Source organism: Salvelinus fontinalis, chromosome 18 (assembly GCF_029448725.1).
Source record: "Salvelinus fontinalis isolate EN_2023a chromosome 18, ASM2944872v1, whole genome shotgun sequence".
Taxonomy (NCBI): Eukaryota; Metazoa; Chordata; class Actinopteri; order Salmoniformes; family Salmonidae; genus Salvelinus; species Salvelinus fontinalis.
Genome location: NC_074682.1, coordinates 8,272,397 through 8,299,802, shown reverse-complemented (window position 1 = coordinate 8,299,802; position 27,406 = coordinate 8,272,397). Strand labels below are relative to the sequence as shown.

At 41.5% G+C, this 27,406-nt stretch overlaps 1 protein-coding gene across 1 annotated transcript; it reads left to right on the top strand.

Annotated features, from left to right (window-relative positions):
* Positions 1 to 14,628: 14,628 nt before the first annotated feature.
* Positions 14,629 to 27,122, top strand: LOC129814897 (tubby-related protein 1-like). Its single transcript, XM_055868044.1, has 14 exons — positions 14,629 to 15,111; positions 16,549 to 16,582; positions 19,465 to 19,582; positions 19,807 to 19,926; positions 20,032 to 20,148; positions 20,432 to 20,545; positions 20,760 to 20,921; positions 21,004 to 21,086; positions 21,532 to 21,699; positions 21,938 to 22,050; positions 22,175 to 22,283; positions 22,554 to 22,652; positions 22,872 to 23,043; positions 23,291 to 27,122. The coding sequence occupies exons 1-14, from the start codon at positions 15,035 to 15,037 to the stop codon at positions 23,422 to 23,424; spliced, it is 1,620 nt and encodes a 539-aa protein (XP_055724019.1). The 5' UTR covers positions 14,629 to 15,034; the 3' UTR covers positions 23,425 to 27,122.
* Positions 27,123 to 27,406: the final 284 nt, after the last annotated feature.

Sequence of the window (27,406 nt, the reverse complement as noted above, 5' to 3'; positions counted from 1 at the left end):
GTATTTACAGTAGGCCTTGGCTATTTGAGCAATTGAATGCTGTGCATTGTAGTAGGCCTACATGTACTGATAAAATGTCAAGATTTTTGAGGCTCCTTTACTGAAAGTAGATCTACTGTAAATAAATACGAGCCACTTCAACATAAATCCATACTTGGTTTTTATTTTAAGTCGTACCCATTAATGTGATAATTCTGCAAGATCTAAAAAAAGACATGCCAACAATAACAACTTAAACCTAAATTGTTGGTGGAGAAATGCTGAAAAAGCATTCAAACGTGCTCCATCTGAAATTGAGACCCTACAATACAAGCTCCTTCATGTATAGAACAATGCTTGCATCAGAATGATCTGGTTCATACTGGTTTCTGCACAGGTCTAGAGGAAACAGCAGTAACTTGACTGTTAGTTACCAAATCAGTAGATAGCAATTGTTCCAGCAGTTCTTTTCAGCTCAATTAACGTTGTCATTTAGTTTGACATCTCTGTTTCACCTTTTAACACATTCGTAGTGAGAGCCATTGTGAAACGAAGCCTCCGGGGGCTTTCTAACTGGTTACCTTTTTAGATTATGTGACTGTATTATGACTTGAACTGTCATAATAATTCACGCAAAAACCTCTGAGGCGAGATCAGGGTCTCCAAGTTGAAAAGAAATCAAATGACCCAAAACATCAGCATATGAGTGTTTTGATACGGTAAATATGTTACGGACACATGGTAAGAGACTTTGGATGCTGGTATCTAAACAAAAGAACAGCATTTTATATATTCATATTGTGGCTGTTAATACTAGAGTCAGAGGATTTTAAAAGTGGGAAAACTTCTTGAGTTCATTATGTTCACTGGAGCTGCTCTTTTTTTCTGGGAGTCCTCATCTTTTGGTCATACCTATTGTACGTGCCAGTGTTTCCTCCACTACGGACAATGTAGGAGATGGGTTGCTGATTGCTCACTATGTTTCAAACCTTATGGATTTGAATCCTGCGGCGAAAGATAAAACGTGGTGTAAATATGCAGAAGTCATTTTGTCTCAAAATATTTCCCTTTGAAACCTTCGAGAGGTAGCACTGGTGGCGTTTTGTTTCTTTTTAGGGCTTTGGGGATAGGATTGATGGCATAGTAGTGTGATTAAGCTCTCTTTGCCTTATAACGATGCATTAAATGTTATTGTTCACACACACAAAAAAAGAAAATAAGCAAAAAGCTACTTCAAAGGCCAGACACAACCATGAGACCACTAAGAGAACAATTCATTTTTCTTTGGTGTCTGTTGTATTTAAAACTTTCTACACAAACAACGCTGTCCCAAATAATGCATCTTGTCCTGGGCGCTGTCTTCTGCTCTATTGTACCCTGAAGTGAATAGCTATCACTATATCGACCTTCAATGGGTTTACAAAATGTACAATATGCTCATGGTCGAACTAATTCTCTCTACTTCTTCATACGAAAATCAGCATCATTTCTACCAAACAGTAATGGCGAAGATTTCGACATTGCGGCGGGGGCGAGGCAGACACGTGTACAGGAGGAAGATGATGGTGGAAAATAGGAAAAGTGCAAAGGATAAAATATAAAAGATACGAGTAAAGGAGAGGTAGATCAAAAACAAAAAGTCACAGGGCCCTGGCATAGAAGCAGTATCAAAAATGGAAATACCTGGAAGTAGATTTTGTAAAGGACAGAGCAGGGATCTCCGCAGAGAGGACCCGAAGTGAACAGGCCATGGTGGTGGTGAAAAAAGGGCGGGGAAGAAAGGAGAGGAGAGCGCGTTTCCACGTCCCTCTCTTTCGTCTGCAAGATGAGGGAAAGGCTGAGCAGCGTGCTGGCGAGCAACCCCACTCGAACAAGGGCTGGGGCTTGAGAGCAGTCTCGGCCGTGCCCTCCTCTCTCCCTGCCCACTTTGGCCCAGCTGCCAAGAGGCAGAAACAGGGAGAGGAAGAGAGGAAGAAAGAAGGAGAGCGAGAGAGAGAGAGAGAGAGAAAAAGCATGAGGTCACAACAGCCTGCTCGAACAGATGACTTTCGAAAAAGAAAAATCTTATTTTGGGTTCGAACCGCAAGTAGTTTCATAGCGGAAATTGAGATCTTAAACTTTGAAATCCTCTCGAAAAGAATGGCTGTAAGAAACAACAAAACAAAGACACCCCACATGGCCCTTAAACCCAGAGACTGACAGTCTATCATCAAAAATTAATCTCACAGTAACACACTGAAGCAGAGAGAGCAGGGAAAAACACACACGAGCGCAGAGAGAGGTACCAGAATGAAATACTTACATCGGTTCTTGTACCTATGGCAAAAAGTGTTGCCAGACTTATGACATCAAAACAACTCAATCCCTTAGATTCCTGATGCATTTGGGGGGGTGAAGAAAGAACGAGTTAAAGACTTCTCTCAGAGCGTGCAGTGAAGCCTTTTGTCAGCAGTTGGCATCAGTCCCAGGTAGTACATGCCTCACGGTTCCCATTTTCAGTAGTCATTACAGACGTCTTTAGCTGTTCTGCACCTGCCTGTGTTTTTGTTTTGATTTGAACCGTTTTCACGCTTTCAGATGAGATGGTAAAATTGCCTGGTCGCAATGAGTTGAAAGAAAAGAAAAGAAAGAAAAGAACCTGTGAGTAAAAAAGTGTCCTTTTTTGTCAACGTTACAGATGAGCGTTTCTGTATGTGTACATTAAATGTGGTTTGCAGGAATGATACCCCAGCAACAAGCTGTGCTGTGGAAAAGCTAAACAGAGGGTGAGGAAAGGGTCAACTTCTGGGAACAGACGGCAGTAGTAAGATAAACCGAATGACAGAGTTCCGCAGGACTCTGTGCCAAAATAAGTTAAAGTCACCAAAGTAATCCAGTGTCACTGTGCCAAAAAGTGTATTTCACCCCCTGTCCACCAGAGAGAGAGAGAAAGCGAGACATAGACACGTATGTCACATAGACAAGTGCTGCAGTCAAAAACTGTCATCATCATCTTCTTTTCTCAGGCATAATCCCGGGCAGCTCTCTCTGTGACGTCATCTACTCTTTTGTTATTTTCTCATTTATTTCTGTCCTTCAATGTACCTTGCATTTCAACCTTCATGCACACTCCTCCCCAAAAATATTTCTGTTTCCTTATATAAATTCCCCTTTTAACAAACACTAACAATTATCAACAAAGAAATCAGGTTGCCAATATTTCAGGAACGAGCGCAGACAGGAACTGGAGAATAGAGGAGCTGCGCATGCAAATTCCCTTTACAAATATTTCTCTGTGTCTCTCTCTTCCTGCTCGCGAGCAGTGAGCTTGTAAAAGTTTCAGCTGCAACAGCTTGGGCCAGCCTCTATTGGCAGCGGTTCAAAAGAGCGCTGCTTGTTTCTAAAGCACAGCGCTGGGGACGCACGTCTCTGTAAGGCAGCTCGAGCTGGCTCTCTGCTCTCTCTCTCACACTCCTCCCTCATGTGGGAAAGCTTCGAGGGTAGTGCCCACTCCCAGTCACCCCTCTCATGGCAGTGCCAGCTTAGGCAGTACACAGTAACCAGGTACCTTTTTCTGGTTTTGAGGATCAAAATCTTTCTAAGACTGAACCACACGATCACATGCTGTACAGTAACAGTTGCTGTACAGTAGGATTGTGTGTTGTGCTGTGCTCTCTCATTTGGGTATGTACGCCCAGGAGAGAGTGAGAACGAGGAAATTCTGTCTGTTCTCTAATGCAGCGCTACTTCCTGGATCCCTTGTCCTCCATTTCAGATGGGTGTCAGACAGACAGGCAAGCAAGGCAGGCAGGCAGGCAGGCAGGCATGGAAGGCAGACAGGGCAGGCAGACAGGGCAGGATCTCACAAGGTTCATGACTGTTTGCTCTAGAGGTCATAGCAGGTTCTGAACGCATTGCCCTAATTACTGCACAGTACTGATAGCACTAACTCTGGACTGGGCTAGGCCTAGGATCCTCTGCCAAATAGTTTCTTCCTTTCATGTGAAGGTTTTGAGTTATCAAATTTCTGCTGATTTTAATATAATAATAAAAAAATATGATGACATTTCTCAATCCAATCTTTTTAGAAATGCATTACAACTATTTTAAATGTGATTGATCTTAAAAGGTGGAACAAAAATATCCACTTGATATAGAGTCTTTCATTGTTGTAAAATGGGTTATATAGCTTGATGGTTAACTTGAGAAAAGAGTAAACCGACCACCCAAACCTACGCCACCGACTGCACACATTGCTTCTGTTACACCGAGGCCTTCAGGTGCTGTGGCACCCCTATCATTACAGTCTGTTTGCACAACTGCTCCTCTCCCACAGTCAGTGTCAGACCAGGACACTGTTTTCCAGGCGAGATGTCACCCCGCTGCAGGGAAAGGCCACGTTCGAGAGCGTCAAAACCGTGATGCATCATGGGTAAATTGTGACCGACCAATCGATCTACAAATAATATGAGTTAATAGTAGTAGTAGTTACAGTGGGTATCGAAAGTATTTATCCCTATTGGATTTTTTTCATATTTTGTTGAGTTACAAAGTGGGATTGAAATAGATTTAACAGTGATTCTTTTTGTAATTGATCTGCACAAAATACTCTATAATGTCAGTGAAAAGAAAATGTTACTTATTAATACAAATTAAATAACTAAAATATAGTTGTTGCACAAGTATTCACTCCCTTCGTTTAGGCAAGCCTAAATTAGGCTTAATAACAAATCACATATGGTACATGGTAATGGGGATGACAAAGATTTTTGAATGCCTACCCCTTCTTCTGTCCGCTATACATACAACATATTTAAGGTCCCTCAGTCAAGTATTGAATTTCAAGCACAGATTCAACTACAAAGAGCAGGGAGATTTTCGAAAGCCTCATAAAGAAGGGCAGTGATTGGTAGATGGGTAACAATAACAAATCAGACATTGAGTATCTCTTTAAGCATGGTCAAGTTAATAATTATGCTGTGGATGATGTATTAAACCACCCAGACACATCAAAGATAGTCATGCTTCTGAACTGAGCTGCAGGAGAGGAAGGAAACTGCTCAGGGAAGTCACCATGAGTTCAATGGCTGCGATGAGAGAAAACTGGGGACAGATCAACAACATTGTAGTGACTCCACAATAATGACCCACATAACAGAGTGAAAAGAAGAATAAAATATACAGAATAAAAATATTCCAAAACATGCAACAAGGCACTAAAGTAATACGGCAAAGCAACACACTTTTTGTCCTAAATGCAAAGCCTTGTGTTTGGGGCAAATCCAACACAACACATGACTGAGTAACTGCCTCCTTATTTTCAAGCATTGTGGTGGCTGCATCATGGTATGGGTATGCTTGACATCGGCAAAGACGGGAGTTTTTCAGGATAAAAAGAAACGGGATGGAGCTAAGCACAGGTAAAATACTAAAGAAAAACCTGTTTCAGTCTGCTTTACACCAGACACTGTGAGAGGAATTCCCCTTTCAGCAGAACAATAACATACAACACAAGGCCAAATCCACACAGGAGTTGCTCACCAAGAAGACAGTGAATGTTCCTGAGTGGCCAAGTTACAGTTTGGACTTAAATCTGCTTGAAAATATATGGCAAGACTTGCTGATCATGATCACCAGCACCTTGACAGAGCTTGAAGAATGTTTGAAAGAATAACAGGCAAATATTGAACAATCAAGGTGTGCAGAGCTCTTAGAGAACTACCCAAGAAGACTCATAGCTGTAATCACTGCCAAAGGTCTTACTAACATGTATTGACTCAGGGGGGTGAATACATATCTGATGAAGGTAAATAATTTTAATTTTTTATTTAAATCTTTAAATACAGAGCATTTTTCTTCCACTTTGCCATTACAGATTAATATGTATACATCGTTGACAAAAATTACAATTAAATCCATTTTAATCCCACTTTGTAACACAATAATATGTAAAGAAATCCAAAGGGGTTACTTATACTTATGAGGAACTGTATGTATGATGCAATATGATTTGTAGATCAGTCAGCCTCGACTCGCCTTTAAAGTTGGCTGCAATGTGGAAGGCGCCCGTTGTTTTGTCTTTGCCTGGCTCGCTCCGGGCTACTCTTCATTCCAGGAAGGTGTTTCCTCCACTCTACCCTTATTCACTACCCTTAAAATATCTGATCAGACTGGATATCTTAAAGCAACATGGCGGAAACTAGGTGGGTGGAGCTATTTCTTACACCTACCCAGTTGTCTCAGATTCATGAAAGGGAGTGAAGGAGGACACGGGGTAGGGAACGTCTTGGAACGAAACACAGCCTGGCGGTTCTGCAAACAGCCTCAACCCTCGCCCAGTTATCAGGAAACACGTTGACCCTTCACACAGCTAGTGATCTGGCCAATGGAAAGTCAGATGCGTTTCAAATCTGTATGTAGTCGAGTGTTGTTGCAAGAGGAAGGAATGGACAGCAATAACATACTGTAAGCTGTTTGTGTACAGTTTGTAAGAGTGTGCTGTATACGTATATTCAATAAATAGAAACACAATCTATTCACCTCTATTCATGTGTCACGTAACAAACCTTTGTAAGTCTGAGACAATTACTAATTGCAACTTTTAAAATGTATTGTGATGTTATTTGAAAACAAAAAGTGTAGACTTTCCCGTGAAATATTACCTTACGAGCCCTTTCCCAGTTAAAAATTAAGAAACATAGCAAAAAAATTATTAAAGAATAAAAAAGTAACGCACTGAAATAACAATAACGAGGCTATATAGAAGGAGTACCGGTACTGAGACAATGTGCTAGAGGTATGAGGTAGGTCACGGGATTGAGGTAATATGTACAAGTAGGTAGGGTAAAAGTCACAAGACAATCATGACAGATAATAAACAGAGTAGCAGCGGCGTGTGTGAAAGAGTGTTAAAGTGTGTCTATGTGTGAGTGTGTGTGTGTGTGTGTGTCGTCAATATGCATGTGTGCGTTTTGTGTGTCTGAGCGTATGTGTGTGTTGGAGTGTCAGTGATTTTGTGGGTGGAGTCCAGTGAGTGTGCATAGAGCCTGTGCAAGAGAATCAGTGCAACACAAAAAAGTGGGTCAATGCAAACAGCCATTTGATTTACAGTCTTATGGTTTTGGGGTAGAAGCTGTTCAGGAGCCTTTTGGTCCCAGACTTGGCGCTCTGGTATCGCTTGCTGTTCGGTAGCAGTGAGAATAGTCTAGTCTATGACTTGGGAGGATGGAGTCTTTGAAATGTTTTAGGGCCTTCCTCTGACACCACCTGGTATAGAGATCCTGGATGGCAGGAAGCTTGGCTCCAGTGATGTACTAGGCCATACGCACTACCCTCTGTAGCACCAAGCAGTTGCCATACCAAGCGGTGATGCAGCCAGTTAAGATGCCCACGATTGTGCAGCTGTAGAACTTTTTGAGGAACTGAGGGCCCATGACAAATCTTTTTGGTCTCTTTACGCTAGTGTTGGTGTGTTTGGACCATTATAGGTCCTTCGTGATGTGGACACTGAGGAACTTAAAGCTCTCGACACGCTCCACTACAGCCCTGTTGATGTGAAGGGAGTCGTGCTCCTTGTAGTCTCATTGTCGTCGGTAAACAGGCCTACCACTGTCGTGTCGTTGGCAAACTTAATGACAGTGTTGGAGTTGTTTATTTTATTTTTATTTAACCTTTATATAGAAGGAGTACCGGTACTGAGACAATGTGCTAGAGGTATGAGGTAGGTCACGGGATTGAGGTAATATGTACAAGTAGGTAGGGTATTAGTCACAAGACAATCATGACAGATAAAACAAGTTCTCATTTACAATTGCGACCTGGCCAAGATAAAGCAAAGCAGTTCGACACATACAACAACGCAGAGTTACACATGGAGTAAAACAAACATACAGTCAATAATACAGTAGAAAAATAAGTCTATATACAATGTGAGCAAATGAGGTGAGATAAGGGAGGTAAAGGCAAAAAAAGGCCATGGTGGCGAAGTAAATACAATATAGCAAGTAAAACACTGGAATGGTAGATTTGCAGTGGAAGAATGTGCGAAGTAGAAATATAAATAATGGGGTGTGCATTAACACAGTCGTGGGTGAACAGCGAGTACAGGAGGGGATTAAGCACGCACCCATGAAGCGCCCCCGTGTTGAGGGTCAGTGTGGCGGATGTGTTGTTACCTACTGTCACCACCTGGGTGCAGCCTGTCAGGAAGTCCAGGATCCAGTTGCAGAGGGAGGTGTTTAATCCCAGGGTCCTTATCTTAATGATGAGCTTGTAGGGCACTATGGTGTTGAACGCTGCGCTGTAGTCAATGAACAGCATTTTCACGTAGGTGTTCCTTTTGTACAGATGGGAAAGGACAATGTGGAGTGCAATAGAGATTGCGTCATCTGTGGATCTGTTGGGGCGGTATGCAAATTGGAGTGGGTCCAGAGTGTCTGGGATGATGGTGTTGATGTGAGCCATGACCAGCCTTTCAAAGAATTTATTGGCTACAGATGTGAGTGCTACGGGGCGATAATAATTTAGATAGCTTACCTTGGCGTTCTTCGGCACAGGGACTATGGTGGTCTGCTTGAAACATGTAGGTATAACAGACTGGGTCACGGAGAGGTTGAAAATGTCAGTGAAGACACTTGCCAGGTAGTTAGGCCATGCTCTGAGTACATGTCTTGGTAATCTGTCTGTTAACCTGGTTAAAGGTCATACTCGCATCGGCTACGGAGAGCGTGATCACACAGTCGTCCAGACAAGCTATTGCTTGCCTTGAAGCGAGCATAAAATGCATTTAGCTCATCTGGCAGGCTCGCGTCACTGGGCAGCTCGCGGCAGGTTTACCTTTATAATCTGTGATAGATTGCAAACCCTGCCACTTCCGACAAGATTCAGAGCTGCTGTAGTAGGATTTGATATTAGTCCTGTATTGACCCTTTGCCTGTTTGATGGTTCGTTGAAGGGCATAGCGGGATTTCGTATAAGCGTCTGGATTCGTTTTCCACTCCCAGAAAAAGCGGCATCTCTAACCTTTAGCTCAGGGCGGATGTTGCTTGTAATCCATGGCTTCTGGTTGGTACATACAGTCACTGTGGGGACGATGTCGTCAATGCACTTATTAATGAAGTCGGTGACTGATGTGGTAAACTCCTCAATGCCATCGGATGAATCCCGGAACATATTCCATTCTGTGCTAGTGAAACAATCCTGTAGCTTAGCATCAGCTTCATCAGACCACTTCTTTATTGAGCGCCTCACTGGTACTTCCTATTTGAGTTTTTGCTTGTAAGCAAGAATCAGGAGGATAGAGTTCTGGTTAGATTTTCAGCATGGAGGGCTAGGGAGAGCTTTGTACACATCTCTGTGTGTGGAGTCCAATCAAAGCTCAAGTAATGTGACTTTACCTCAAACATATCTGACTGTCAAAAAAGTGTTTAAATTGCATACATTGTACATTGCAAATTAGTCCTGATTATCTGATAATCCCTTGAAAAGCACACTATTTCCAGGTAGCAGGTGATTGTACTGTATGTGAATATACAGTGCAGTGCTTTGCCTATGTGTGTGTGTGTGTGTGTGTGTGCGTATGCATGATTGCCTGTGTGTGTGTGTGTGTGTGTGTGTGTGTGTGTGTGTGTGTGTGTGTGTGTGTGTGTGTAGTTGATGTGGAATCTATGAACTTAATGGTCTCTGTGGCGCCAAGACTCACACTCTCCACTGGGACCCTCTATTAGCTGCAGGCTGCAGGGCGCACACACACACACACACACATACACACAACCCCTGGCCACTGGTGATGAAATCATCCTCTGGCTGAGCACATACTTAAGTGTGCCCTCCCTCTTCGAGGAATCCTGGCTTTCCTCTCAATTCTCTTTTTATTTTGACAAAGTATTTTTCAGGCAAGGTTTTAGCCGTTTAAGGCAATAGCTTGTTTTTCTTTTTTTGAAAGTTTTACTGTGTGCATTTGGAAACACTAGAGGCTGAAGAGAAGGCTCTTGATTAGTTCTTTATTAGATTTGACACAGCACTGGATCGGCCTGCTCTACTAACCTTTTCCTCATTTCCCCATTTGTCTGTTGTCTGTTTGCTGTGTGGAGTATCACATGGTAGCGCCTGAGGGAGTTCCAACAGAGAGGCGCGAGGCCGTTGTTACTGAGAACTATGGAAATGTGACTCGCAGGAAAATGTGACTTCCTGGAGTTGAGTTTAACCCTTTCTTATTGCGATTACTAGATGTCTCGACTGAAAAATACAAAAATATTCCGCTTATCCGAATGAACATCGAGAAAGTGGGGGGAGGAAACCTTGCACCCCAACCCGGATCTTTCACTCAACAATCAAGAATGTATACGTTTACTTCCCTCTCATTGGCTGTGCTTCGCGGCGCACTGTCTGTAAACAGAGTGCAGAGAGGAGAAGGGCATCTCAGGTCATAACGACCACACCTCTCCTCATGAACAGACTCATGTTGGCATGGATCTCTCTTCCTCTAATGGACTCACACAGCCATGACCCCAACTGGCTAAGTACATACTATGTTTTATGCTAGTAAATATACTAGATGTACCGCCAACCATGGCTGGCATATATTCTCCACGGGTGTGGCAGCTTGCTCCGAAATTATACACTACTGCTGATTTCCAAACAGCTTACACCCATCCAATCATTTCAGAGCTACAGGAGTGGCTATGGCGGGTAGGGAGGTCTCGTGGTTGATTTGGAATCTAGTGTATGAGAAACGCTCCAAGCACAACGATCATAGATCAGAGAGTCTTGTTGTGTATCATTATATTATAGTGCCCTGAGAGCCTGGTGCTTATGGTTGTAGAACGACATGTTGTTTACAGTGAACCCTAAAGAGACCTCCTGCCATTGTCCCCGTCTTTAACCCTTTTCGAAGCAGCAGCTCCCTCGGGGCCTGGTTAATTTAGCCCACATTTTCCTGTTTCGTCTTCATTGTTTGCCCTTCCTGAGCTACGGCATTTCTCTCTCTGTGTACCATTTAACAGGCTTTACAGTGCACCGGGTTCAGTGTCCTCAACTACGCTGCCTGCTGGGTCAGCGGTAAAGTGGCAAACTGAAATATTTTGACACTTCAGACCTGGAACTTGAGCTCGAGGTCACTGCCGCCACCTCTGGAGTGGGTGTACGACCACTAGCTGGCTTCAAACCAAATCAAATGTTATTTGTCAGATGCTTCGTAAACAACAGGTGTAGATTAACAGTGAAATGCTTACTCAACGGACATTCCCAACAATGCAGAGAAAGAAAATACAGAAATAATAGAAAAGTAAAACACGTAATAATAAAAGTAATAATAAATACACAATGAGTAACGATATCTTGGCTATATACACGGGGTACCAGTACCGAGCCAATGTGCAGGGGTATGAGGTAATGGAGGTAGACATGTACATCTAACTAGGAATAAAGTGATAGATAATAAACAGTAGCAGAAGTGTGTGTGATGAGTCAAAAACGTTTGTGCAAAAAGGGTAAATGAAGAATGTTCAGCAAATAGCTACCCAGACTATTTAACTAATTATTTAGCAGTCTTATGGCTTGGGGGTAGACACTGTTCATGGTCCTCTTGGTTCCAGACTTGGTGCATCGGCGCCCCTTGCCGTGCGGTAGCAGAGTCTATGAGATTCTATGACTTGGGTGGCTGGAGTCTTTGACAATTTTTAGGGCCTTAGTCTGACACCACAGTGGAACTTAACATAATCCCCCCCCCCCCCCCGGCTCAGTGTTTTCACAACCTTTAATAAGTGTCCCCTTTTCTGCCATTTTATTTTGTTTTATTTTGATGTTGTTCTGTTTTGTTGTTACAATTGTTAATCTATTAAGAATGTTGCTTTAACTAGCATTTATTGTTATGTCTTGGCTATTTTTCATTCTTGGATGCAACATTTACCCCCATCCTGTCACCAAATGCATAACTACCACATTCAGCATGTTGTAGTCATGCATTTGATAACAACAGTAGGTCTATGTGTACAATCGTTGTGAAGACACACAGCACCACGTCCCTCAGTTACAGTCAGCTCGGTGTACTGTCTCTTTAATATCTTGACACCCTCTCCCCAGCCCTGAGGTCATTGGCCTTAGGCAGTCTGCCAAGTGCTGTGTTACTGTCAAGGGTTTACAGAAATGCCAGCAAAGCTATTAGTCTATACTTCTTTCAACAGGCAACGGGCTGGCCAGTGTGATGGGCATACGGAGAGGAGAGGCGAGGGAGGAGGCGTCTTTCATTCAATAGCTTGAATACTGATTTACTGTTGAGACACAGACAGGTGCAGTCTGCAGATGTATACTGCATGTGACCTACCGCACTGTATACCGTAAGGGCTGAATCACAGGAGGTTGGTGGCACTTTAATTGGGGAGGACAGGCTAATAGTGATGGCTTGAACTGAATCAATGGAATAGTATCAAACTCATCAAACACATGGTTTCCATGTGTTGGATACCATTCCATTCGCATATGAGCCATCCTCCCCTCAGCAGCCTCCTGTGGGCTGTATACTGTACAAGTGATTCTATCACAACTACAGTACAACTGATTATGCTACGAATACTGCTAAAACTACTAAGAATAATATTACCACGAGCAACACATTATTACAACTACTTCATCATCAGTATTATGTTGTCTTACAGTCACCTCCGAAAGTATTGGCATCCTTGATTAAGATGAGCAAAAAAGACTGTATAAAATAAATTAGACAAATACTGAGCTACATCCTCATTATCCTAGCAAGGGGAGAGGGTGCCAGAGTATTGAAAAGTGGGGTGCCAATCATTTTTACCTCAATCTTTTTGAGAGAACAAAAGTATTACTTCACAAAATCTCTCTCTGAGCAATTGTTATTGTATAAAAACCTTTTGGAGCATACAATCGTTATTATTTGTATTATTTATTTATACAGTCATATTTGCTCATCTTCATCAAAGATGCCAATCATTTCGCAGTTGACTGTATAAATAGTACAACGAATGAAAATCGTGAAAATAGAACCTGTGTAGTTACACGGTAGTCAACAGTGAGTGTAGCCTAAATGCAATGTAAGTACACATTGTTACAATGAATAACACATTATCATCAAGCAATATGCTTACCAAAACATATAGATGCAACGTAAAATTTGATTAAAATGGCTGTATACACAAATGATTGTATAGAATCTCTCATAAGTCTGATGTGCGCCCCCATGTGGTATCACTGGCTCCTGCAACACGTGTGGTCTACTGATATTCAGCGGCATCTGGTGGTAGAAAGTAGGAACTACAACTATGCTTCATATGACTGTTGCACTATCCTGAAACATCACTTCTCCACCAATGGTAAACACACACTGGTTCTCGTTCATATACCAGAATGTATGTTGAATCGGTCTTTTCTTATCCTGGTCCGGTTAGGGCACTCTTATAATAGAGTTTGACAATCCAACCCTATCAGATCTCCCTCTTTCTTCTAAAAAAGGATTGAAAAGTCCCCAGATGGTATAGAGCTGATTATGGTAAACCGTAGTGTAGTGGGTGGGGTGGGGGGGTTGGGGGTCAGGATGTCTTGTCGTGTCCTGGTGGGGTGGGTGGTAGTGGAAGGGACAGGTTGCCCTGCTGGCAATCTGATTAACAAGTAGTGGTGGAGAGGACTATCCTTTGTGGGTAATCCTATTAAGAGGTAGTAGTAGTAGTGTGCAGTGGAATAGAGTGGAGTGGATTAGTGGAGTTGAGAGGACCTGTTGCTCTGTAGACAATCATCTTAGTGAAGTGGTCATATGACCAGCCAGGATCAGTAGGACACATAGCCGGGATCAGTAGGAACCCCTGTGGGCAGTCACACAGTGGTGGGCTAAGGGGTGACCACACTGACCACAGCACAGAGCACATCCATTGATCAGCACCTACTTGGAGCCAGTCAAAGGTACATACGTGTGTGTGCATGCATGTGTGAGTCTGAGCTTGTGTTTATGCCTGTGTTCAGGGCTCTAAAGTGCGACCAATTTGGTCGCATATGTGAAGAAATATTTTTCTGTGTGACCAGGAGTTGTATTTTGGGAGCACCGTGCGACTAAGAAAACAATATTACATATAATAATTGTTGTAATGATAAGGCATCGCTGTACCGTTGTTTCTGGGTGCCCTAGAGAAAAATATTTGATAGCGTCATGGTTGCACTATTACTACAGGGGAAAACGGGTTGCTTCTAGCACAACCAGGTCAAAAGATCTGACCCACAATTGCCGGCGCAACATTTTTATCTTCCTATAGCGGATCCCGAGACCGCATTTTACATTCATAAACCATGTCGTGGGCAGTTCTAAACTTACTAGCGCATCGCTAACCATTTGTTTACACTTTGTTCAGTCATGTTACCTCATTGGCTAGCTAACTTTACCAGTATATCCAAACATTTGGGCCCACAGAAAGAAAGGAAACTGGATTTAGAAATATATATATATTTTCTGCCACTAAATTTCATGTGGTGCTCCTAATTTATTTTTTATTTAAAAAAATATATATATATTGGGAGCACCAGTGTTATCAATGAAACATTTGAATTTAGATCCCTGCCTATGTTTGTCTGCCTACATGTGTGTGTGTGTACATGCATGTGACTTTATTTACATATAAAGTAAGATTTTTTAAAATTTAACTAGGCAAGTCAGTTAAGAACAAATTCTTATTTACAGTGACGGCCTACCCCGGCCAAACCCTAACCCGGACGAAGTTGGGCCAATTGTGCGCTGCCCTATGGGGCTCCCAATCACGGCCGGTTGTGATACAGCCTGGAATCGAACCAGGGTCTGTAGTGACGCCTCAGGCACTGAGATGCAGTGCCTTAGACTGCTGTGCCACTCGGGAGCCCACTAAGATTAAGCATCACCATTTCAATTTAAAAACATTTATTGTAAATCAATGTATTACATTGATGAAGGGATCATATTTTTAAATCGTAGGCTTACAAACGAAAATTACGTGATTTTCTTCTTAATTTGTTCTTTAGTAGGGTTCTTCCCTCCTTTTTGACATATGTCCAGAACAACCATCCACTCCTCGAACACAACCACTTTCCTTCTATGATTCCTACCCCTCTCCTCAGAACACTCATGCCTCTCCAGAAGGAAACCCTCAGAGACGTCTGGACAGACGACAGGTAAGAGCATGTCTTAATATGCAGTCCCTTCAGAAAGTATTCATACCCCCTTGACTTACTCCAAATGTTGTTGTGTTACAAACTGAATTCAAAATGGATTAAATATATTCTTTTTTTCTCTCCCCCATCTACCAACAATACCCCACAATGACAAAGTGAAAATATGTTTTTCAAATGTTGCAGCCACCACTGTGCTTGAAAATATGGAGAGTGGTACTCAGTAATGTGTTGTATTGGATTTGCCCCAAACATAACACTTTGTATTCAGGACAAAAATGTAATTGTTTTGCCACATTTTTTCAGTATTACTTCAGTGCTTTTGCTTTGTCGCAAACAGGATGCATGTTTTGGAATAGTTTTATTCTGCACAGGCTTCCTTCTTTTCATACTGTCAATTAGGTTAGTATTGTGGAGTAACTACAATGTTGTTGATCCATCTTCAGTTTTATCCTATCACAGCCATTCAACTCTGTAACTGTTTAAAAAAAGTCACCATTGGCCTCATGGTGAAATCCCTGAGTGGTTTTCCTTCCTTAGGAAGGATGCCTGTATCTTTGTAGTGACTGGGTGTATTGATACACCATCCAAAATGTAATTAATAACGTCACTATGCTCAAAGGGATTTTCAATGTATGCTTTTTTATTTTTACCCATCTACCAATAGATGCCCTTCTTTGTAAGGCATTGGAAAACCTCCCTGGTCTTTGTGGTTGAATCTGTGTTTGAAATGCACTGCTCGACTGAGGGACCTTATAGATAATTCTATGTGTGGGGTACAGAGGTGAGGTCGTGATTCAAAAATCATGATAAACACTTTTATTGCACACAGAGTGAGTCCATGCAACTTATTATATGACTTGTTAAACACATTTTTACTCCTGAACTTATTTAGGCTTGCCATAGCAAAGGGGTTGCATACTTATTGACTCAAGACATTTCTTCTTTTCATTTTGAATGAATTAGTAAAAAATTCAAAAAACATAATTCCACTTTGACATTATGGAATATTATGTGTAGGCCAGTGACAAAACATCTCAATGGAATCTATTTTAAATTCAGGCTGTAACACAACACAATGTGGAAAAAGACAAGGGGTGTGAATACTTTCTGAAGGCACTGTATTTTGGAGCATCTGAGTGTGTAGACCCTACTAGAATAAAAAGTTATCCTGTTAACAGGCACGATGATTACTATATGCCCAGTTCCCACACACTGTTACCAGATATTGGCACCAACCATCCTCTGCTGGGGTGTGTTCAGGAGGGTGCAATGCTACAGATATACATAGTGTAGAACAGACATTACACTATTTCGCGAATAATAATAAATAATGTCAGCTCAATTGCATCATATATGTCATATATGTCTTGCCAAAACATATGTCTGAAAAAATGAATTATTAAAAAGTGTCATGCTATTTTAAAATTGATTCCACAGGTCTCAAAGTCAAGATGTGTCCACTCCACATACGGTAAAAGTCAATCATACCAAGTTTAAAATACAAAAAGATACCTACAGTAGGTAGCTGGGTGTGCCTTTGCATACATTTTTAAGACACTTGTTGTCCATTTACATGTCTATTTGTGTGTGTGTGTGTGTGTGTGCATCGTTTAGTTCCTGTGTTGTGTCTGAGTCAAAGTTGGTTAGTAATGATTCACATCGACCATTACATTCACAAGGGGAAGGGGGGGTGTCACCACATGTGCATAACGGACCTGTGTTTGTCCTCTGTGTACACGTAACACACCTCCTCCCCCTTCTCCCACGCCATGTTGGTTCGTCCTGTTGACATGTCTCTGTCTTTGAAGAGCAGATGGCTTTACACATAAATCCTATTAGCAACTTTCTGCTGATTGCGAGCCATTGAGTCCAAGGCTACCCACTCTCTTTATTATCTCCATTGTGTTGAATTGCCTCTTTTTTTCATCCTTTAAACTAAGAACTTTTAGCGAAAAGAGGAGTTTGTTGTTTGTTAGAGCTGAAGTCACTGGCCACACAATGTCTGCAGAGAAGGTAACGTTATCGAAACTGTTTTGAGGGGCTTTACCTTGTCGAAAGGATGCTAGAGAGATGGAATACCCGCGATGGGTCCTATAAAGTTATAACATTTCTCATATAGCATTTTGATTCATTCAGATATACTGTAATGGTGTTTACGATGACTACAGACTAAATTACTTGCCCTCTTGATTGCTAGACAATTCAGTGGATAGAAAACCGGTTTACCAGTAATCAGATTATTTAAACAGAATACTCAAGTGATTGAGCATGCTGCTGTGGTGTTGTTACAGTTCTAAAGTGGCTGATTTACCCCAGCCTGTTGTGTAAGTAGCCCTTGCTCGCAGGACAGGAGCCTAACTCCCAATCTATCATCTTAACGCTGAGCGCCAAGCAGAGGTGCATCAGGTCCCATTTTTACAGTCTTTGGTATCACCTGGCCAGCGATCGAACTATTACACCTCCAATCGCACTTTAACCGCAAGGCCACTGAGTTGGTGTCTGTTGCGTATTGATGGTTATGTAGAATTGGCCACTGGGCTGTGATGAGGCTCTGGTACATTTGTGAGGTAACATTTTTGCTGTGATGTGGGAAATAGGGGGGGGGGGGGGGGGTCAATGTTGACTGTCATTCATGAAACAACCAACAATCTATTTGATGGACATATTCAGATTTCCCTTGAAAAAAATCCATGATGACCGCTTTGTCTGCAGGCCGCTAATGGCAGCTTGTCTGAGGTGAGGACAGAAATAGCGCCACATCTTAATCGGATTACTGTGGCCATCCATCGCTGCACTCCGTCGTCAGTCAGTGTTTAAATGAACAGAATCACAGTGGCTGACCTTATTCTAGTTTTTTGAGGATGCTGTGGTGTGGAGTGCTGATAGTTGGTTTCCGGTCAGTTGTCCCATGAAAGGGATTGCTGGGAGTAGTGGGAGGCTGACTGACATAATACCAGAGCAAGTGAATAAGACTCATTCGGAAAAAAGCTGAATGTGCTTTGTGTTGAATAGAGTTGGTGTGATGTTCGGTGCACTTCCAACTGCACAATGTGGAAGTGCACACGAGTGTTTTTAAGAACGAGAAGAAAATATCTGCCAATTGTAATTATATGTGCATTGATTCTAAGGTACAGAAGCATTCCTCTCAATACCCCCCCCCCCCCCCCCCCCCCCCCCCCCAGCAGCCTTGTGTAGTTGATATGACTTTGTTTATTATTCTAAAGCCCTACTACTACATTATAATAATGTAACTTCATTTCTTTAACAGTGGATGTGACACGACATATTTGTGATTGAGGCAGGTGACTAATGCCTGATTGTTAGGTCACTGTCAGAAGGGCGGGTTACATAATATAGAACGTATTACCTAGAATATTAGAATGATTGTCATCTGTTCCAAATGTAGACATTCATGAATTGGCTACTATTTCCTTTTTGAAAACGAATCGGTTTTAAGGGAATGTCTTGACGGTAGTAAAAATATATAATATTGGATAATCAAGTATACTGTATTTATAGAAGTGTGATTTGAAATGTACAGTGCTTTACTTGTTTCTGTCTCCATACATTTCTGCTTGCACCATACTGTCTTTTGGATGGTAAGTCACTAAAATCTTCATGCTCCTGCGCACACATTTACTATTGGCATACACTGAGTGTACAAAACATTAAGAACACTTTCCTAATATTGAGTTGCACCCCCTTTTTGTCCTCAGAACAGCCTCAATTCATTGAGGCATGGACTCTACAAGGTGTCAAGTGTTCCACAGGGATGCTGGCCCATGTTGACTCCAATGCTTCCCACAGTTGTGTCAAGTTGTCTGGATGTCCTTTGGTAGTGGACCATTCTTGATACACACTGTAGAGTGTGAAAAACCCATCAGCGCTGCAGTTCTTGACACACTTAAACCGGTGCACCTGGCACCTACTATCATATCCTATTCAATGGCACTTAAATATTTGTCTTGCCCATTCAGCCTTTGAATAGCACACATGCACAATCCATGTCTCAATTGTCTCAAGGCTTAAAAAGTCCTTCTTTAACCGGTTTCCCCCCCCTTCATCTACACTGATTGAAGCGGATTTAACAAGTGACATCAATAAGGGATCATAGCTTTCAACTGGATTCACCTGGTCAGTCTGTCATGGAAAGAGCAGGTGCTCTTAATGTTTTGTGCACTCAGTGTAAATGCATGGTTCATGCAAAAGGCTGTTACGCACATACAGTAGATCTTAAACCGTAGGATTTTGACCTTACCGCACAGCTGTGTCATCTCTCTCCGGTGTCTGCCCCACTCTCCTCTCCTTGTCTCCTCTCGGACTCTTCTTCCCGCAGATAATGCTTTCTATAAGCCAAAGAAGAAGGCAGAGTCAGCCAACCCAACGACCAATGGTGCCGATGCCAAGCCCAAGAAGAGCAAGAACAAGAAGAGCGAAGAGCTGTCTGGAGAAGAGAGTCCTGCTGTTCAAAGTACGGACTGCTCTGCACAGTTTAAAGGACATATCTTCAAATGAGACATACGCAAATGATTGTTTAAAAATTTGGCAAAATGCTGGTGATCCACAAATAAATCATTTCTATCTGAGATAGTGTGCAGTATCCAAATGTGATGAATAAATATGGCTATCGCTCAAAAATATATTAATTTCTTTGGAGGTCATCTCTTTAATTCTGTTTTTTTTTGGGTCAAATAGGTGGAAAAAAGGTCAAGAAAAAGAAACCAGACGAAGAAAAAACAGAAAAGGAAAAAGTGAAAGGGAAAGAGAAAGACGAGCCAAAGAAGAAAACAAAAAGTGTGCCAAAGAAAAAGAAAGGTAAGCAGTCAGCAATATAACTGAGATGATGCTCTGCGTGAACTGCATGTTGAAGCATCAACATTTATTTCAAACCCAATAAAAAAGTCCCCTCTTCTGCTCAAGGTTCAGATACAGAAGAAGATGATGACGAGGAAGAGACTCCACAAAAGAAGACAAAGAGAAAGACCACAAAAGAAGGTTCTGACAAAGATGGCAAGGAGAAGAAATCCAAAGCTAAAGGTGGGCAGATGTATAGGAGTTACTAAAACAACAAAAATACGACCTGGTTTAAGAGGATTAGGTAGGAGATTTCTTTGCGAAATGTTGAGTGAAAGGAAACACTAGTCCTGCATAGCCTTACGTTGTCAGCACCAAACAAGCTGTTGCACATTACACACCAGACAGAATGCAAAGCGTATACAAAAATACAAACACGTTTCAGATGTAACAATTTTTTTGTATAGCACTGGTAAGAAAATGGCATCGCTGAGAGATGTAATTTTGTCTCACGCCTTTTTTTCAGATGACAAAGAGTATGACAAAAAATCGATGAAAGACACCAAGAAAAAGGAACCGGCTTCTCTGTTCTGTGTAAATGGAGATAAGGATAAGTCAGACTCCAAGAGCAAGAAGAAAGGTAAGTGTTAACACTAGCTTTACATATTGATTTTAAACTGCTGCAATTTTAGGGATAAATAATGATCGATTTGATGGTAGAAAATCTCTAACCCATCGTCATGTATTATTTGTGTCCCACACCCATTTTGGAAGAGAACACATTGCAATAATGTTACAGCACTGTAGGCACACTGAGATATGATCATAACCTGGAGCGCATTCTCTAAAACCAGCAGCCAAATCTGATAGTGATGACAGTGAACCAGAAACCAAGTCCAGCAAGTCAAAATCAAAAAAGAAGGAGAACGCCAACCCGGCATCCATGTTCGCAGCAGGGGGAGACAAGGACAAGGATAAGGGTAAAGACAAGGACAAAGACAAGAAGAAGAAGAAAGGCAAGTGTTTTCTGTTTTAATTAAATACACAGTGTTTGGGTGTCTTCCTGCCAGTTTTCCTAATGTTTTATTTTTCTATCAGCCAAAGCATCAGAGAGTGACGATTCTGACTCTGAGGCAGAAAAAGGGACAAAAAAGAAAAAGGGTAAAGGGAAGAAGAAGAAGGTAGGTTTGTGTCTGCCGATCCCCGTTTAGTGACTAGGGTCTCGATTCAATCCGTATCGCATAAGTTCAGCACTATAGCACAATATAAATTTGACTGTAAATGCTGCCTATGTCGGTTCAATCAGAAATGACCTTTTACATTTTAAACGCACTATAGTGCTGAACTTCTGCGATATGGATTGAATCGTGACCTAGGTCACAATGTTGCTACTGCACAGTGATGGTTTGTGAAGTGGAGTATACAATGCTGCATTCTTCTGATCAGGGCTCCAAAAAAATTACTCCTTGCCTCATCACCATGCTGGATAAGAAAGTCTAAGCTCTCTCCCCTCTGACCTTCTCCAATGCATTTAAGAAAAAGGCAGAGAGAGTGGATGAAAATGTAGATAGAGCCATGTATAAATGAACCTACTGATAATCCTGTTTTTTTCTTTCCCACATCCAGGAGGAGAGGCCTCCATCCCCGGACATTGAGTTTGACAGCCTGGAGGAGTTTGTCCTGCAGCCAGCCCAGCAGGGGGTGACGGTCAAATGCAAGATGACCCGGGACAAGAGGGGCATGGACAAAGGCTTGTATCCCACATATTATCTCCACCTCGACAATGAAAAGAAGGTGAGGCACTCCTGGAGGTCCAATTTAGGGGTTTGTGGATCTCTATTCTGTCTGTCAATGTATTATAACCCACAAATGTGGCTTCAGATGAGTCACACACAGCTATTGAGGTTTTGGTTTCAAAATGAATCTCAATCTGAGATGGAGCCAACGTGAGCTTAAAACCAAGTTGTGGATTTACGTTATGATATGCATTTGAGGAATCATTGTCCAGGAGATTTATTCTGTGTTTTTACAGGTCTTTCTACTGTCTGGGAGAAAACGAAAGAAAAGCACAACCTCCAATTACCTTATCTCCATTGACCCCACAGACTTGTCTCGGGGTGGAGAAAATTTCATTGGAAAGTTGAGGTATCCGTAACCTGTAGTCATAGATCAAAACTGTAACTTGTCTATAAAATAAATAGTATTACACCTGGAATCAGGCATTTCATAAGCTCGTTGCATTCATGGATTGATTATTTACCCTCCATAGGTCCAATATGATGGGCACTAAGTTCACAGTGTTTGACAATGCTCTGCATCCAGACAGAGCTCTACCAGACATGTCCAATGCTCGCCAAGAACTAGCAGCCATCATTTATGTAAGGCTTTGACATCTACATTGAAGTACCTTTTAATGAAGGTTTATAAGTAGTTTACAAACTGCTAATTATTTCTGTATAGTTGAGCCATTCAATGACTCTTTAATGGGTTACAAAGGGTTAGTAAATGGGCTATAGGTACTTCAAAGAATGTTCATATAAGGTTGTTATGATTGAAAATGTTATGTTAAATTGATAAATGGTGGACTCCCAACTTCCATAACAATGTAATTCCTATTTCCGCCTATCGCTCTGACCTTTTGCCGACAGGAAACGAATGTCTTGGGAATAAAGGGCCCCAGAAGGTTGACCGTCATCATCCCAGGGATGGGCAAGGACAGTGAACGGGTGCCCATCCGACCTCGCAGAGTAAGCAAACCGTTGTTGTACAGATGTCATTCTGCCTGAGTTATGGATGAGGATGAACAACACCATTGTCATTATTTAAAGGTCTTGAATGAACGATCTTTGCAGGAGGCCACGTAGTAGATCGGATGACTTCCTTTTACCGCAACATTTTCCTCGTTGTCCATGTTGTTCTTGTGACCAGCCACGCTGCTGCGTTTCTCCCACATCCCTCTCCTTCAGGACAACAGCGGTTTGCTGATGAAGTTCCAGAACAGAAAGATGGACAATCTGATCGAACTCCACAACAAGACCCCCACGTGGAACGACGACACGGCGTCACATGTGCTGAACTTCAACGGCAGGGTCACACAGGCCTCCATCAAGAACTTTCAGATCATCCACAGCAAAGATGGTGAGAAGAGCCTCAAACCAAAAAATCATTATCCACAATCATAACGTTGTTTACATATTGCTTATTTCTAGTAACTATCCTATACAATACCGGTGGATGAAATTCCAAGAACAAAATAAGGTGAATAAGGTTGAATAAAGTCCCAAAGTCCCAAATACAGTATATTTTCTGGGAGTTTTTGTTTGCAAAAGTGTAAATGTAAAAACTTTTGTGTGTGCATTGTTTTTATTTCTTTTCTTTTTTGTAGAGGCCTATATTGTGATGCAGTTTGGACGAGTAGCAGATGATGCCTTCACTCTGGACTATAGCTACCCCATGTGTGCGGTGCAGGCCTTTGCCATCGCTCTATCCAGCTTTGATGGCAAAATAACCTGCGAATAACTGGAAACCATGGGCCCTGGTGCCTCCTCAAGCTGCTGCAACTCGATATACTACAGATGCACACTACCAGAAAGAACCATTTCCTTCACCACTTTAACACTCAACATCAGTGCAAAGGTACACAGAAGGATGGATGAGACGAGATGGGAATCCAAGTGCATTTGATAACACATGGACTGTCTTCTGGGATTGTTTTGTTTGTTTGCGTCTCATATGCACAGGAGGCTGTTGAGGGGAGGGCGGCTTATAATAATGGCCCGGAACGGAGCTGGCGGAATGGCATCAAACACCTGGAAACCGTGTGTTTGATGTATCGGATACCATTCCACTAATTCCACTCCAGCCATTACCACGAGCCCGTCCTCCCAAATGAAGGCGCCACCAACCTCCTGTGGTCTCATGATAATGATAATCATAAACATTTCTGGGAACAAGATTACTTTTTCCACAGGAGATCTTTGCTGATGCTGCATGCAAGGCTGAGCACTTGAGATTTGGTGTGCTTTGGCATTACACCATTTCAGTGTCGGGGGATGCAGACCAATTGGGGGATGAAAGTAACATCTGAAGACTGAAAGCCTATCTCCCTCCCACCTACATCAAGGATTTTATAGTATAGTACATGTCCAATATTCATTCATTCTGTTGTATTTCGTTTGGAAGGCAAATCCAATCATGTGTAATCTCAAGTCCATTGGTAGAAAAACTAGGTCTACGTGGACTTATTTAGGTATACTTATTCTTTTTATCAGTAGGGTTACATTTGTTTCCATGCATTGTGGTATGTCAACATTATGAAATTGACCTTATCTTAGCTCAATGTGTGCTTATCAGATGTCTACTGTATGTTCATATTAGGGATTTTTATCACCAATATTATGGCCTCAAACAAATTAGAGGTTTCATTGTGAACACTTAAGAGGCAGTGGCATAAGGCAATATGCTTGTACCAATTGTGGGCAGGCACAAGTATTTTCCTAATCTCATTTGCTGTTCTCATTCCACTCAAGCATCAATTTTGTTGTTCTGTTACCTGCCTTTTTATGTTCTCTCTATGTACAGTTGAAGTCGGAAGTTTACATACACCTTAGCCAAATACATTTAAACTCAGTTTTTCATATTCCTGATATTTAATCCTAGTAAAAATTCCCTGTCTTAGGTCAGTTAGGATCTCCACTTTATTTTAAGAACGTGAAATGTCAGAATAACAATAGAGAGAATTTTTTATTTAAGCTTTTATTTATTTCATCGCATTCCCAGTGGGTCAGAAGTTTACGTACACTCAATTAGTATTTGGTAGCATTGCCTTTAAATTGTTTAACTTGGGTCAAATGTTTCGGGTAACCTTCCACAAGCTTCCCACAATAGTTGGGTGAATTTTGGCCCATTCCTCCTGACAGAGCTGGTGTAACTGAGTCAGGTTTGTCGGCCTCCTTGCTCGCACACACTTTTTCAGTTCTGCCCACAAATTTTCTATAGGATTGAGATCAGGGCTTTGTGATGGCCACTCCAATACCTTGACTTTGTTGTCCTTAAGCCATTTTGCGACAACTTTGGAAGTATGCTTGGGGTCATTGTCCATTTGGAAGACCCATTTGCGACCAAGCTTTAACTTCCTGACTGATGTCTTGAGATGTTGCTTTAATATATCCACATAATTTTCCTCCTCATGATGCCATCTATTTTGTGAAGTGCAACAGTCCCTCCTGCAGCAAAGCACCCCCACAACATGATGCTACTACCCCCGTGCTTCACGGTTGGGATGGTGTTCTTCAGCTTGCAAGCATCCCCCTTTTTTCTCCAAACATAATGATGATCATTATGGCCAAACAGTTCTATATTTGTTTCATCAGACCAGAGGACATTTCTCCAAAAAGTATGATCTTTGTCCCCATGTGCAGTTGCGACCCATAGTCTGGCTTTTTTTATGGCGGTTTTGGAGCAGTGGCTTCTTCCTTGCTGAGCGGCCTTTCAGGTTATGTCGATATAGGACTCGTTTTACTGTGGTTATAGATACTTTTGTACTGGTTTCCTCCAGCATCTTCACAAGGTCTTTTGCTGCTGTTCTGGGATTGATTTGCACTTTTCGCACCAAAGTGCGTTCATCTCTAGTAGACAGAACGCGTCTCCTTCCTGAGCGGTATGACGGCTGCGTGGTCCCATGGTGTTTATACTTGCGTACTATTGTTTGTACAGGTGAACGTGGTACCTTCAGGCGTTTGGAAAGTTCTCCCAAGGTTGAACCAGACTTGTGGAGGTCTACAAATTTTTTTCGGGGGTCTTGGCTGATTTCTTTTGATTTTACCATGATGTCAAGCAAAGAGGCACTGAGTTTGAAGGTAGGCCTTGAAATACATCCACAGGTACACCAGCAAATTGACTCAAATAATGCCTATCAGAAGCTTTTAAAGCCATGACATAATTTTCTGGAATTTTCCAAGCTGTTTAAAGGCACAGTCAACTTAGTGTATGTGAACGTCTGACCCACTAGAATTGTAATACAGTGAATTATAAGTGAAATTATCTGTCTGTAAACAATTGTTGAAAAAATTACCCGTGTCATGCACAAAGTAGATGTCCTAACCAACTTGCCAAAACTATAGTTTGTTAACAAGAAATTTGTGGAGTGGTTGAAAAACGAGTTTTAATGACTCCAACCTAAGTATGTAAACTTCCGACTTAAACTGTATGTTCTCTCTTAGACTAGACTCTGACTTTGTATGAATCATGTGGACAAGAGACTTATATTGACAGCTATTGACAAACATAAGGCTCCATTATTGTTGTTTTGATAACGATTCTTAATGTATGATCAGAAGGTTGACAATGCATTTCAGTGTCTTGCGAACCAAAGTGCAGGCTTGGAGATAACATGCTCAAATAATAATGAATTTATCTGCAAATAAAGTATGACATGTTTAAAACAAATTCTTACAGGATAAGCATATTGTTGCACAAACTATTTTATTTTACACCTGCTACTTTAGGTTACACAAATCCAAAAGATGACGCTGTAGTTTACTGTGCATTTGACAGCACTATAAGTGTTTACATTATAACTAATTGGAAACTCAATGCTAACTGTGGCCTGCATTGATTCGACTCTTGCTTTTGACTGACATCAAAATATTTGTAACTGGAAAATGTTTTTTTATGACAAAATGTATCAGCCATTGGTTTTCTAGTTGTGGACTATGGAGTGAGATTTGTTTCTTTATTGTGTAATATGTCTACCGCGATCTGTGCATATTCAGCATAACTCACAAATAAAACTGATTATGAATTTCTAAAAATATCTTGTGAAAAAAACTATCCATAAATATGTAAAAACATGTCACAATAAACCATCATCTGTGAATATGTCAAACATATTAAGGAAATTAAACCATAATCCGTAAATTGGAAAAAGTCATGAATAGTCATGAAGTCATGAATAAATCGATCTGTAAATATATTCAACATAGCTCACAAATAAAACTACAATTTGTTCAGAAATCCCTAACATTTACAACTGTGGAATTTGCACATTCAAAAAGTGCTTGTGGATCGGTATTCCGCCTGTCAATGTATTGCAATCCACAAATGAGTCGGCTGTGACGCGCAGAGTGAAGCAAAGTGTCTCATTTATCCATAATAAAGAACAACCATGAAATGTGCGTATAATGTATATTTACCAACAAATTAAACTCAGCAAAAAAAGAAACGTCCTCTCACCGTCAACTGCGTTTATCTTCAGCAAACTTAACGTGTGTAAATATTTGTATGAACATAACAAGATTCAACAACTGCAACATAAACTGAACAAGTTCCAAAGACATGTGCCTAACATAAATGGAATAATGTGTCCCTGAACAAAGGGGGGTCAAAATCAAAAGTAACAGTCAGTATCTGGTGTGGCCACCAGCTGCATTAAGTACTGCAGTGCATCTCCTCATGGACTGCACAGATTTTCCAGTTCTTGCTGCGAGATGTTACCCCACTC

Excerpts from the sequence above, each read along its gene's own strand:
- LOC129814897 (XM_055868044.1), top strand. The coding sequence starts at position 15,035 with ATGATTCCTACCCCTCTCCTCAGAACACTCATGCCTCTCCAGAAGGAA. Across the intron at positions 15,112-16,548 it reads GACGTCTGGACAGACGACAG|GTCTCAAAGTCAAGATGTGT; the intron begins GTAAGAGCATGT and ends TTGATTCCACAG. Across the intron at positions 22,653-22,871 it reads TGCCCATCCGACCTCGCAGA|GACAACAGCGGTTTGCTGAT; the intron begins GTAAGCAAACCG and ends CCTCTCCTTCAG.